Source organism: Phascolarctos cinereus, unplaced genomic scaffold (assembly GCF_003287225.1).
Source record: "Phascolarctos cinereus isolate Bilbo 61053 unplaced genomic scaffold, phaCin_HiC Scaffold_5;HRSCAF=322, whole genome shotgun sequence".
Lineage (NCBI taxonomy): Eukaryota > Metazoa > Chordata > Mammalia > Diprotodontia > Phascolarctidae > Phascolarctos > Phascolarctos cinereus.
The window spans coordinates 293205396-293219116 of NW_027555958.1; the positions used below are offsets into that span (position 1 = coordinate 293205396).

The 13721-nt window shown below is 36.4% G+C and overlaps 1 protein-coding gene across 1 annotated transcript in view; it reads left to right on the forward strand.

The window, feature by feature from the left end:
• NSF (N-ethylmaleimide sensitive factor, vesicle fusing ATPase) overlaps window positions 1-13721 on the forward strand; it is a 203698-nt gene that overhangs the window by 94350 nt on the left and 95627 nt on the right. The window contains exons 9-13 of the mRNA XM_020997492.1: window positions 1042-1241; window positions 6033-6198; window positions 6935-7009; window positions 7432-7619; window positions 13079-13174. Coding sequence (XP_020853151.1) covers window positions 1042-1241; window positions 6033-6198; window positions 6935-7009; window positions 7432-7619; window positions 13079-13174 — 725 coding nt within the window. The remainder of the gene's footprint in view (window positions 1-1041; window positions 1242-6032; window positions 6199-6934; window positions 7010-7431; window positions 7620-13078; window positions 13175-13721) is intronic.

The following is a 13721-nucleotide window of genomic DNA, read 5'->3' on the forward strand; positions in this document are numbered from 1 at the left end:
GACTAACTGCCTATGGTGGTTTTCTTGGAAAGTGGATCTGGCTGTGAGCACAAGGACTTCAAGGGATCTGGTCTGGAATAAGTCTGTGAGGAGCTGTGCTGTGTGGTTCATCAAATAATAGTGGTGGCACTGGGGCTTTTCAGGGGTTTATTGGAGTTTGCCCCAAAATGACAAGTTCCAGTGGAGTGGAGCTTTGACTTCTGCTCTGCTGTGTTATTGTAACGAAGGCAGTTGTCTGAGAGATGGTCACCCTTTCAGGTGTGGACCACTCACTGGGCATTGGGCACTAATTTAGACAGCTTGGGAAGCTACAAAGTGACTTGTCCAGTTTTCTCCACAGGTCATTATGGGGGTAATGGAAAGGGGATGGGAACTCAGGAGGCCTGAATTTTGCATCCTTTGCCAGGCTTTGCTAATTTGAGTGAACTTTTTACTTCTCTTGGCCCTAGTTTGCTCATCTACATATTGAAAAGAGTTGGGTTCAATGACCTCTGAGTTTCCTTCCAATTCCCATATTCCATGGTTTTGTATGGATGAGGCATTCTTGTGGAATGCCTCACAGCCACCCACTTAGCTGAATTCTATTTTCAAATATTTGAGTGACTGAGCAATCTGTTCCTTCTACAACTAGTTTATGTGTCTTAACTAAACTGCTTAAAACGTAATTATCCTCCTCCTACACTATCCTACATAGGATAGTGAAACTGGTTGATGGTGTTCTCTACATAGACACTTAGACATTTTCATGGATAGAATTGTGTGTTCTGTAGATATAACTGAGTAAAACTTTTATAGACAATTTCATTCTATAGGCATGAGCATTTTGTAGGATTAGTTTCTAAATTTTCCAACAAGTGTTTGTAATGAATTTTTTTCTCTGTAACTTGTTTTATGTACAAGAACATGTTAAATAATATTGCCTAACCTGACATGAACTTGAAGGGGAAAGAAAAAAAAATGTTTCAATGTGTCTGAATGCTAAATACAGGTTTCTCTTGAATTTTAATCCATTGATTTGGGACTTTACTACTTCTTCTTTAGGTTGCAAACATGTGAAAGGTATTCTGTTATATGGTCCCCCGGGCTGTGGTAAGACCCTTTTGGCTCGACAGATTGGCAAGATGTTGAATGCGAGAGAGCCCAAGGTCGTCAACGGGCCAGAAATTCTTAACAAATATGTCGGGGAATCAGAGGCAAATATCCGTAAACTCTTTGCTGATGCCGAAGAAGAGCAGAGGAGGGTAAAGTAAACATTAAATAGTAGGAGTTAATAAAAAGCCTAGTTGCAAATTAGATTGTAAAGGAAAATTAAGATATATGATGGGGAAAATTGTTATTTTATAGTGTTTATATTTTGGTGTAGCATGCAAATAAGATTTATTTAGTCCATTATTTACAGATAGCTTTATCTATTAGACATTAAGGGTATTTACATTATATGAACAGATAGATGTCCACGTTCTTGGCCACTAAACAATCAGAATTCAAAGAAGGATGATTGCATATGAGTAAAGGTGTCACAGTGACCTTTAGATTTCTACATTGTAGTTTGACACCTTACCCCCTAAGGCCTGACTGTATATATACTCTTTAAAGTATAGAAAAATCTAGCTTGTGAGGATGTGTACACACACATACATTTATACATGTATACATTAAGGATCATATGTAGAAATTTGATAACATGAAAGTGAACTGGGTCATTAATGTATTGCCAAGTACTTGGATGAAGTTCAAAGAAAAACGATTTAGGGCTTAAAAATAAAGTTTATTTAAAACAAACAATACTTCATCCACTGACTTTTATTAATTTAATTTATTTTTCTTGTTCCTCATTTCAATAAGGATTAGATAATTTCAGTAAGATTAAGATAACTGAGAATAAAATAGCTTCTTACTATTCTCATAACACTTCAAATATTTGAAGTTTCTAGACATTCTAGTTTATACATGATGACAATTAGAGTCTGTTCTCTCTTCCTCAGGGCCTGTGTCACTTCCAGGCCTCAAGGTGAAGCTACCCCTAGGGATATGAGTCCAAACAGGCATCACCTTTGCTGGGCTGTGGTACAGGTCCTCACCAATGAAGGTTAAATACTTAGTTCCAGGGTTTAGTTAACTTAAATTCCAGGAAATCCTAGAACCAATAGATTTTTATTATTTAATTTTTTTTAACCATCTCAAGTGCTATTCTACTTTAAGACCTAGTTCATGACCATGAGGTTTAGTTTTGCTTTTCGTTTTTTTAAGGAGTGGGAAAATAACTCAGTAAAGAAGCATTTTATAAAATCTGAATTGTGAATATTTCCATTTGGTTGCATAGATCACTTTCTTGTGCTGTGTCTAAATTCACATGCAATTAAACATGAGAATACTAATGTTAAAACTGAGTTGGTCAATTATTTTTATTTTTAAAATTTTCATAAACTTTACAGAGAAGATAAAGAATACTTCATACTGACTCTCTGCTACTTTAAAAGTGTATTTCACATTGACCACGGAAGTTCCAACGCTTCCCTGCTTGTCTTTGTCATCCCCTTCTGAGCTTCCTTTTGTTCTCTACTTTGTATTTTTAAATAATTCATTGATCTACTTTTTCTTCCTTTTTTAATACTACTGTAACTCCCTACTATTCCCCTTTGATATCTACCTCTCCCCCCCGAAAAAAGTCCTCCCTTATAACAAATAAGTATGGTCATACAAAACAAGCATACATTGGCCATGTCTCAAAATACAGTTTCATTTTGCAATTCTAATCTTTTACTTCTCTCCCAGGAGGTCTTCTAAAGTCATAACTGATCATTATATTGATCAGAATTCTTAAAATTCTTCTATAGTTGTTTCCCTTTACTGTGTTGTAGTCAATTTGTATAAATTGTCCTCTTGCTTCAGCACACTTTACTCCATGTCAATTAATGCATACCTGACCATGTTTTTCTGTCTCTTTCATCATTCCTTATAATGCAGTAACATTCCTTATATCCATATATCATTATTTGTAAATCTTTTCCACAGCTGATGGATGCCTACTTTCTTTCCAGTTCTTTGTTACAACAAAAAAGTGCTGGTATACATATTTTTATACATATGGGTCCTGGTAAAGGATTTTTAGATAAAAATTAATTATAGCCATTCTTTTCAGATACAACTTCTCTCATCCTGTACATTCAGAAATGGTTCAACATACCCAGCTAATGACTCCATGCAGTAGGTTGGGGGCAGGGCAGTGTTAACAGAATAAAGAAAAGCATCACCTCTGTGATTCTTGACAGTCTAGGCTGAAGGAGATGAAGAATCGCAAATAGGTCATACTGGCTAAATATAGAACAGTCTCTTCAGAAGGCTGTTGCCAGGGGCTCAATAGCATCAGATTTGTTTCTATGGGAAAAGATTTTTCAGATGGCAAGAAGAGAGCTAGAAGCCAGTGGACTGAACAGGATAGTCTTATAAGGGTTTAACTGTATTAATCTGTGAACATTAATTTTGACATCTTCCTAATCTAATTCCTAATGTGTTGCAATAAGTACTATATTTGTGAACTTGCCTTCCTTTGGAGTAACACACCTGTAAAAATAGAAGTTACACTGACTTCTTGGAAGAAGCATTCTGATGACAAGTCATGAGATTAGCAGGGTACTGAAAAGGTCAGAATTGTAATGAATTATATTCATAGCAGATTGCCAGGGTGATAGTTTATTTGAACATAGTGTTCTCATTGTCTTTGGCTTCACAGAATACCCAGATAATTTTGGAGGTTGGATTGAGAGGGAAGCCATGATTCTACTGGTAACATAAGGCACATTGAAAGAAAAAAATTAGACATAGCTCCTTTTTTTGTGCTGTGCAAAAATATACAGCATTGATGAAAGACATTTGATGATGTTTTTCACTGCTTTTATATGCATAGATTTTAGTGTTAACTTGCGAAAGTTTTTAATTTATGGAAAAATTTAAAGATTACAAGAAAGTTAAAATAAGCCTTATTGTACAGAAATGCCTTGACGGGACTGAGATTAAAGCTTCAAATTCTTCTTTCCAGTCTTTTTGCATAGGTGGGATGACAAAACCTTCCAATTTGGTCTTTGAAGTTGGGAAATGAGTATAATTTTTTCCAAGTGTAAATAGGTTTTTGCATACCATTTACAAGTATAATTGTGATGAGAACAATTTTGGGGAAAATAGTTTTGTTTATAAAATTTAGGAAAGATCCATCAGCAATAAAACTTTCCAAAACCTTTGCTGCATATATAGAGTCAACATTGTGTGTAGTGCATTATAATAGAAAGAGTACAGAAGTCAAAGTTGAAAACTGGATTCAAACCTTAGCGCTTCTACTTACTGTTTGTGTGACCTTGGGCAAGTCATTTAATCTCCCCAGGCCTTAGTTTCTTCATCTGTAAAAGCAGAGGGTTGGAGTAATTGTCTCTACTGCCCTTTCCAGCCCTAAGTTCTACGAATACCAAGGAGACCTTACATATAATATCACTGAGGGCTGCTAACCTGAAGAAGAAGAATAGTATAACTCTTGTGGATCATATGATACATTATTGTGTATAATTAATTGCCTAGAGTCTGGTTCCCTTTAGAGCTCACATTGATGTCTTTCAAGTCATAAACTTTTGGACTACCTACATGTTGTGGCTTCATTAGTATCATTTTTTTTTGATCCTCTTCCCTATGCTTGCTTGCTGGACACCCAACAAGTTCTGTCCCAGAGTCTGTTCTAGTTTTATTCCTATGGCTGTACTGAACAGATCATACATTAATCATACATAATCTCTTTTATACGCTGTGCATAAATGACCTTGAGATCTATCTCTTCCTTTTTGTCCATCTTTTATTTCTTGATCTCTAGAGGACTTTTCCAGTTGGGTTGTTCTGCTGGCACTTCAGATTCAAGATGGCAAGACCAAATTTCATCATTTCTCTTAAGCCTTTTACATTTAGCTTCCCCATCATCCTGCATGTGAATAATCAATTTGTCACCTGAGTCTGAAATCTAAGGTTGATATTTGATGTCCATTTATCTTTTCTTTCCCTGTGTATAGGTAGCAATTAAGTCAAAACTGCCATGGAAGCAGCCAGCTATCTAACTCTAACCAGACTGTTCTACCTTCTCAGCAGACTACTTTGCCTACTTTGGGTACCCTCCCTTGCCCCACTCTGATGCTTTTCAGCTCCCTTTGATATTGTTTTTTCCCTGTTAGGAACTCCCAGCAAGTAGGAGCCATCATATTTTTCTCCTTTTTGTATCCCCAGCGTTTAGCACATTGCCTAGCTCATAGTAAGCACTTAATAAATGCCCTCTAATCTATGGAGACACAGCGCTACTCCTCTTCAATCATCACCACTTCCAGAAATGTTATTCAGTGTAATTTAGTATCACATTTAATAATACCACCTTTGTCTCACTGACTCAGACCTGTATCCCTGCTGAACTCACTCATGTGTTACTAAAATCATTTTCTGCATGTGCATTAGAAGTCCTATCATCCCTCTATTCCAAATCTTTCATCACTTTCCTCTGTAACAAATACAAAATCCTCACTGAGCATTTCAGAGGTCTCTACCAGCTAGATCTACCCTGGCATTAATTCTAATTTATACCCCGAATTAGTTAGTAAAATCTATTAGTCATTTATGGATCCCAGTTGTCTCTGAACCTTCACTCAAGTGGTTATACATATCTTTTTCCATTAAATTAAGTCTCTTCCATCCATTTAGTTTCAGTTTATGTTCCATGTAATTTATTCATAATAACCTGACACAACTCTAAATCCCATCACATCTACCCAGTCCCAATAGTATCCTCATTTAATTTTTTTTGTGCTTTCAAAAGATATTTATACTGATTAAAATACTCATGTTTCCTTTCTTCTCCTTTAGATTGTTAGCTACCAAAGGGCAGGGACCATATGTACACTAAAATTGCTTACTGCATGTCTGTGGGCATTCAAGAGAGTAAGGTTAGACTGGTTATCTTGTAATATTTAGTGATAACATGCAACTTGGTTCTTTTCCCACCCCAATAGCTTGGAGCTAACAGTGGTTTACACATCATCATCTTTGATGAAATTGATGCCATCTGCAAGCAGAGAGGAAGCATGGCTGGAAGCACAGGAGTTCATGACACTGTTGTCAACCAACTGTTGTCTAAAATCGATGGTGTGGAACAACTAAACAACATCTTAGTCATTGGTATGTTCAAATAAATCTTTTAAAGAACATGCATCATGTGGGGTCTAAATTGAGATAGGAGTGTGTGTGCGTTAATAGAAAATCTTCATTTGTTTAAAAGTGCTAAACATCCTTTAAAAAATGTGGCAATTGTGTTCGTGTCTAGTCTCAATGGGAATATAAGGAATGGAAATTTAGTTTTGGGGTAGAATTGTGTGTTTAAACAAGTGGCCACCCCATTGGAATGGTTTATATAATTTTAAGGGAAGTGATAGAAAAAAACCTACTGTGGGAAGACTTGAAACATTTAAAAAGTTTTAGGTGAAAAACAGAAAATTCAAAAATAATAATTATGATGATGCATTGGCTTCTATTATATATAGTAAAGGGAAAAGCAAGGTGTCCGGGCACCTGCTCTGAAACTGAGGAAAGGCCCTAGGATTCTAGCACTGTCAGTTTGGGAATTGTGTGGAGTTATTTGGAATTATTTACGGGGTGTGGAATTGGTTACAAACATCTCCAGGTTCTTGCTGTTGGTCTTGGAGGGGAGGGGAGCAGCAATCACTATTTTAAGCTGTAGTCACTTGACAAAGTGCTCCAGACTTTTAAAATTTTTGCTTTTTAGTTGACATTTGTAAAATGTACCTTTCATTTTTTCGGAAGAATATAGTTCTTAAGGCATTCGGAAAAGAATTTGTTTATTAACTCCACATCTCTGATAACTTGTTTGTGCTTTTATTTTAACTTATGTGCCCAGGAATGACCAACAGACCTGATCTGATAGATGAGGCTCTTCTGCGACCTGGTAGACTGGAGGTTAAAATGGAAATAGGTAAGTAGACCCATCATTGATCATTTGTTTCTAGATCATTAGTAATAGCATTGTAGGATTCTTTGTTGCTTAATATATTAGTAGGAGCTGTATCTTATGAGAAGCATGTGCTTTTATATGCTTCTAATACTCAAAAGAAAAGATGTATATTAGGATCACTCCATTGATAGTGATCTAGAGACTAGATAGTGACCCCTTTCCCTTTGTGTGTGTGGGGTGTGTGTGTGTGTTTGGACTTGTGATTTAGTTGCTCCAGGGAATTCCTGATGAGGAAATGTGCTAATGCAGATCATCTCAGTTGCCTGAAGCATTTAAAGGTTAAGCTCATGTGGGTCAGATCTGGGGCTTAAACTAGGCCTTTCTAGCTCTGTGGCTGGTTTCCCATCCACTGTCCCTCTCACTTGGTCATTTTAAATTTTCAGGTTTGCCAGATGAAAAAGGTCGGCTGCAGATCCTTCACATTCATACAGCAAGGATGAGAGGGCATCAGCTATTAGCTGCGGATGTGGATATTAAGGAACTTGCTGTGGAGACCAAGAACTTCAGTGGTGCTGAATTAGAGGGTCTAGTTCGAGCTGCACAATCCACTGCAATGAATAGACATATTAAGGTTAGTAACTCCAACTGTATACAGTAGGGGTTGGTGGCCTTACAAAAATGGTATGTCTTTTTGGGAATGCCAAGGGGTGGAATGGTACTAGTTGCATTTTGACTCCTGTTTGAAGTGGAAATTAGTGGATATGGAGTTAATTTAGGTTTTTATTAATAGGGGCATATTTTGTAGGACAGAGGAAGTGTCCTACTGTATTCTATCCTGGTCAGATTACATCTGGGTATCACATTTTTGAAAGGACATTGATAAACTGGAATGCAGCCAGGGTGGTGAGAGGACATGCAGTGGTTTGGTGAAGAAACTGGGATTATTTAGCTTCAGTAAGAGAAGATACAGGGGGAGTGGGATAGCTGCCTTCAAGTGTTTGAAGTGCTATCATGTGGAAGATAGCTTAGATTTGTTCTACTCAGCCCCACAGGGAAGAACTAGGAGAAATGGCTGGAAGTTTCAGAGAGGCAAATTTCACTCAAAGCAAGGAATTCACACTTAATAATTAGTACAGTATAGAAGTGTAATGGGCTACCTCATTGGATAATGTGTTTGCTATCACTAGCAGTATTCAGGAAGAGGCTGCATGACCACTTGTTAGAGATCTTGTAGAGGGACATCTCCTTTAGGTATAGTTTGGACTACAGACCTCTGTGGACACTTTCAGTTCTGAGATTATACGATTTATGATCTCTAGATTTGAGACATTAGTCGAGGAACCTGATCCTGCATCCTGTTTTTCCCTTTGCTTGACTTGTTCAGATTACTTCTTTAAATTGTTTTAAGTGTTCTAGACCTTGGAACGTTCCTCAGCTTTTATTAACCCCTTAACAGTTTGAGAGTTCGGTATTGATTGTATTCAGTATTTTATCATGTTAGGGTTGAGGTGTTTGTAGGACCCATATAAGAGGAGATATATTGTAAAGAAATTAAAATATAATATTAGGTCATCATGAATGAAGATGTAAGTTTTGTTATCCTGTGCAAGTAGGTGATAGATGAAACAGAACTGATGAATTCTTCATGTGAATATGAAGGAAAAGAAGTATAGGCATGCTGAGGGCTCAATTATGTAGGATACTGATAGTTAAAGAACTAGGAAGAAGAATGACCTGGCACAGGCTATTTCCTTCTGTTTACATAGAACTACAAATTATATGAGCATTAAAAATGGATCTTTTTTCCTGGACGTTGTCTAAGTTAATCCCTGTGCTAAAAATTAACAGTGAAGGGTAATTAAAAGATACACAGGTAGATTGACAACATTTGAACCTAGAAAGACTAATAAGTTTTTATGCTGCATATATTTTTTATATGCAGTGGGAGAGAAAAGCACGTGCTGACTGGAAAGAGGACGGGATTTTGAGTCAGAGCCCTTGGATTTAAATCTCAATTCTGACATTTCAATGTGACATTGGGCCAGTTGCTTTTACCTTTCTGGGCCTCCGTTTTCTTGTGGTGACTGTTGGTTTCATTCACATTCACTAAGATATATGTCGCACATCCATTTACACAGTTTATTTTTTTTTGTCACATACAGTTTTGGTTTTTTCTTTGTATATCCTGAAATTTGTAGTGCTGATAATCCTGTCCTAAAAAAACCAAGGGAACTATTTGTTGTTATCAAAGAACATGCCTTTTATTAGACATAATTTGGATGTAGTTTTATTAACATTACTTTTTTTGAGCTGATAACAGCAACTGTGCAGTTATTTCTTGGCATCCGAACTTGCTGTTGTAGTATTGATTTATCTACTGAGTTATACTTTGTTCCCAAATTTTATTACTGAGGAACTATAATTTTCATGATCATTGTAGAAGTTATTTTTCAGTTTTTCTAAGTGGGAGCAGTGTAAGTAGATAGTAGTGAAAATTTCTTTTTCATGTGGTTCGGGAACCTTTTATTCAGAGCTTTGAGATACTATGGGTTTTATGATTTGTGTTCCATTATACTTGATAATTGTTTTAAAATAGCAGGTGAATATATTAAAATTGGTTTGCCAACACATTTTGCTTAGTATTGTTGCTCATAAAATACATTTCTAAGAATTTTCTTTCCTTGAGAAGCAGTGTGACATATTGGATAGAGAGCTGGCTTCAGAATCAGAAAGAGCAGGATTCAAGTCCTATTTCTGTGACCCTGGGAAATTAATTTAACCTCTTAGTTCATCAGACAACTCTCTAGGACTTTAAGTTGCAGAACAGGTGTTCCACATTGTTAGAGGGATTTCATCATTGGGAATTTCCAAAACCAGTGAAATACTAAATCCATTCCCTCCTTCCCCCAGTCTTTCTCTCGTCTCTCTCTGATTCTCCTTTCTTTTTTTCTTCTCTCTTCTCTTTCCCCTATTTATCTCTCTCTACCCTTCACACACAAATCAGTTGCTTTTCTTAGTTTTTTCCTTAATTGCTATATCATTAACCTGTCTCAATTAAAAGACGTGCATGTACCCTACTTACTTGTTATAGGTCTGTAGTTTGATCTTTATTAAACCTATCTGTTGTGGTAAGTAGCTTTTTCAACATTTATATTCTCTTCCAATATCTATACCAAATTCTGTTTGGAGGCTGTCTTTTAGAATTGGCACATGGCTTTATGTCATCTGTGCTGAACAAATGTTTGAGACAGTGCTTGGTTCTTGTTTTGTAGAGCATGAACTTGGCCTTGTAGTTAATTTTTACAAAATTCTGGGCATCAGGTCTTTATCAGAATTTGTATACCAGAATCCACAGTATCATAACCCAAAGTTCATGTTCATATAAATGTGGAAGATTAATAATCCAAATGATTTATACCTTAAACTTTTATAAGGAAACAATACATACCACCAGCCCACTATCCCCACCACCACCAGAAAAAAAAGCAGCAGTAGGCAGCAAAATTAGAATTCCTAGCTGTATTTGCAATTTGGCTACCCTAGCAGGATTTCTAGATTGAAAGAAAGATTTTGTTGGGTTTTTTTGTTGTTGTTGCTGTTGAATCTGATTTATTAAGGTCACTTGGTTGCCCTTAATTTAAGAGGAATGATAAGGACTATGAAATGTCAGATTAAAAAGGTTATGAAGTTTATGAGTGACCATTTGATATTTGATCCTGTTGAAATACAAGTTTTATTAACTGTTACAGGTGTAACTTGAAAGGTACAGCCCTTTCTTCTGTATTCCTTAGCTGCTATAAATACAACATGGTAAAAGCTCACTAATTAAGGAAAATTGTGCCTTTAAAATCCTGTGTTGTAGGACTTCGGTTCCAGCCCTCCCTCTTAGCCATGTGACCAGCCATTTCTGTAACCTGTCAGGACTCCAGAAAGTTCTCTGCAATGCTAGGAGACAGGGCAGGTGCTGATCTACATCTAACTGTGCTTGAGGGAACTAGTTCCTTACACTGATGGAATCATAGCTCTGGACTAGTATGCCTGCCTCTACTCAGTGTTGACAGTTAGGGGGCTTTTGATGACTTGTTTTAAGAAACAAATGAGGGATGTAGAGTGAGTGTGTGTGTGTGTGTGTGTGTGTGTGTGTGTATGTGTGTGTAGATAGATAGACAGATAGATAGTTGTATGTAATGGTGAACTCAATGTATGGCATGCTAAAGGATAGATTGCGTTTTTTACAGCATGCAAACATTCCTTTAGGCATTGTTCACACGATTTATTTGGTCAGTAAGTTCTTAATCATGACTTAAAGGCCAATTCCAAGCTAGCCTCTGTCCAAGCCATCACTTACTTGGTGGAGTCTAAACAAGGGTTATTGCACGTATAAGTGGATTAAGGCAGATGAAATTTTCCTTCAAGCTGTCATTTGAATTTAGTTTTCTTATAAATATAAAAAAAAATGTGAACTGTCTGAGTAAAGACACAGGATAATAGAAGCCTCATTAAAGCTAATAGAATACAGCGAACAATCTATGACAGTATAATTTTATTTAATCCAGGTTAATATCTGTGATGTCCTATCATGTACTTACTCATGTGGGGATGTTGAGCCCAACTACAAGTTGGCTTAAACCACATGACTAAAAAGGAGAGTATCTGACAGAGCCCCAAATAGGAGAAGTAGGAATAAAGCTTTACCCAGATAAAAAGCAATTTACTCCATTTTGGTTGCTATTACTGAGGCAAGTACTTGCCTTTTTTTTTTCTGTTTAAAGTTACTGAAAAAAGTTATGTATAAATTTTTTTGGAGGAGATGGGTCAAGGTGCTAAATTTTATTTTGTTTTTATAGAGAAACATGTCTTCAATTTAGTAATAGACATCAGTAGGATTTACTTAACAAAGATTAGTTTTACAGCCAGTTTTGTTTAAGCAAATTTACCCTTTAAAGTATGGGATATCATTGTCTCATTGCTTTACTGTTGAGAGAGAACTCTGTTCACACTGGAGAATATTTTCATACTTCCTTTAGCCTAGAAAACTCATTGTTGCTGCTGCTGCTGAGAGAGATCCTAATCAGTAACATGGATAGCACATCTCTCTTCTTCTCTAGAAAGCAAGTGTATATGGAATAGTGCGTTTAGCTCCCAAGTATTAATTGTAGTAAGTAGGACCTTTGGAGCGAGGTGTACAAACAGTGCTGCAGACAACCCAGTGAGAATGATAGAAAGCTATGAAATTGTGGCTCTTCTTTAGATTCACTACAAGCACCATCAGACCCTAAATCTCACCTCCACAGTTAGACTTTCAGTACAGACTGTCAGACAGACTGGGCCTGAAGGAGTAAGTGTGCTGGTAGTGAATTGTACCTTCAAAATTGTGAAAAAGACATTCTGATTAAAACCTCTGTGTGTGGATAACTTTGATAGCAATCTCAATTCTTATACTTGAATAAATTCTAGATTGTGTTGCTAGTGCTATCATTGTGATTATTATATCATCATAATGCCTAAGAAAGAAAACAATGATTTTACTGATAAAAGGTTAAGATTTTGGGGCAGCAAGGTGGTGCAGTGGATAAAGCACGGGCCCTGGAGTCAGGAGGACCTGAGTTCAAATGTGGCCTCAGATACTTGATATGTAAATTACTAGCTGATCCTGGACAAGTCACCTAACCCCAGCTTGCCTTGCCACCCCCTACCAAAAAAAAGTCAGGGTTTCTTTGTTGCAAAATGTATTTATTACCTTTTTTCAACTTTAGTTCTAGTTTTACAATTACTACTATGACTGTAATTCCTAAATTAGAAGGATAACTTTTTGGAATTACATTTAGTGCATAGAAATAACTAGGAAGATAATAAGCAGATATTTTAAGTGATTTGAAAGGTTTGATAATCCATGTCAAGACAGTTCTGCAGTTCTTAGAAACTTTAATGACTCAGTTAAAAGGAGACTCAGTTTTTAAAGCCTAAAAGCTTTGGTTGATATTAAACTTTATATAAAAACTACAAATCCTTTGGTGTTACTTTGCTAAATAGATAACCCTCAATCTTAAACTGAAAGTCTTTCACTTTTTTTTTTTCCATTTCAACTAGGCCAGCACCAAAGTGGAAGTGGATATGGAAAAAGCAGAGAGCCTACAAGTGACAAGAGGAGACTTCCTTGCTTCTCTGGAAAATGATATCAAACCAGTGAGTATCTACTGCACTATAGAAACAATAAGGTAGTCCAGAAGAAAAATAATTGCTTCTCTAATCAACATGATTATTAAAGATAGTGTTGCTTTTGTACACAGCAAATTTTACGGAACCGTGGACTCAGAATTGGAAGGGACTTTAGAGGTTATTTCAAACCTCCCACACTCAGTGTTAGAATGTACTCTATTATATTCTCTACTGATGACTGTCCTTTGTTAGAAAACTTCTCGTGACAAGAAGCACTATTTTTAGCAGTTTTAATTCTTAGAAAGTTCTTCCTTGTTGAATTAAAATTTTTCTCTATTTAAACTTCCATCCATTGGTCCCAAATCTGCCTAAATAAATCCAGAACTACTTCTATATGTGCCCTTCAGATATTTGAAGATAATGATTATATCTTCCTTAAGTGTTTACAAAGGTAAGTGTTCTGACCTAAGGAATGTTTCATCTGACACTTTCCAGACTTGTTACTTTTCTCTGGAGTATGTAAATGTCTTTCTTAAAAGGTGGCTCCCAGAACTAAACACAGTCCTTCTGGTGT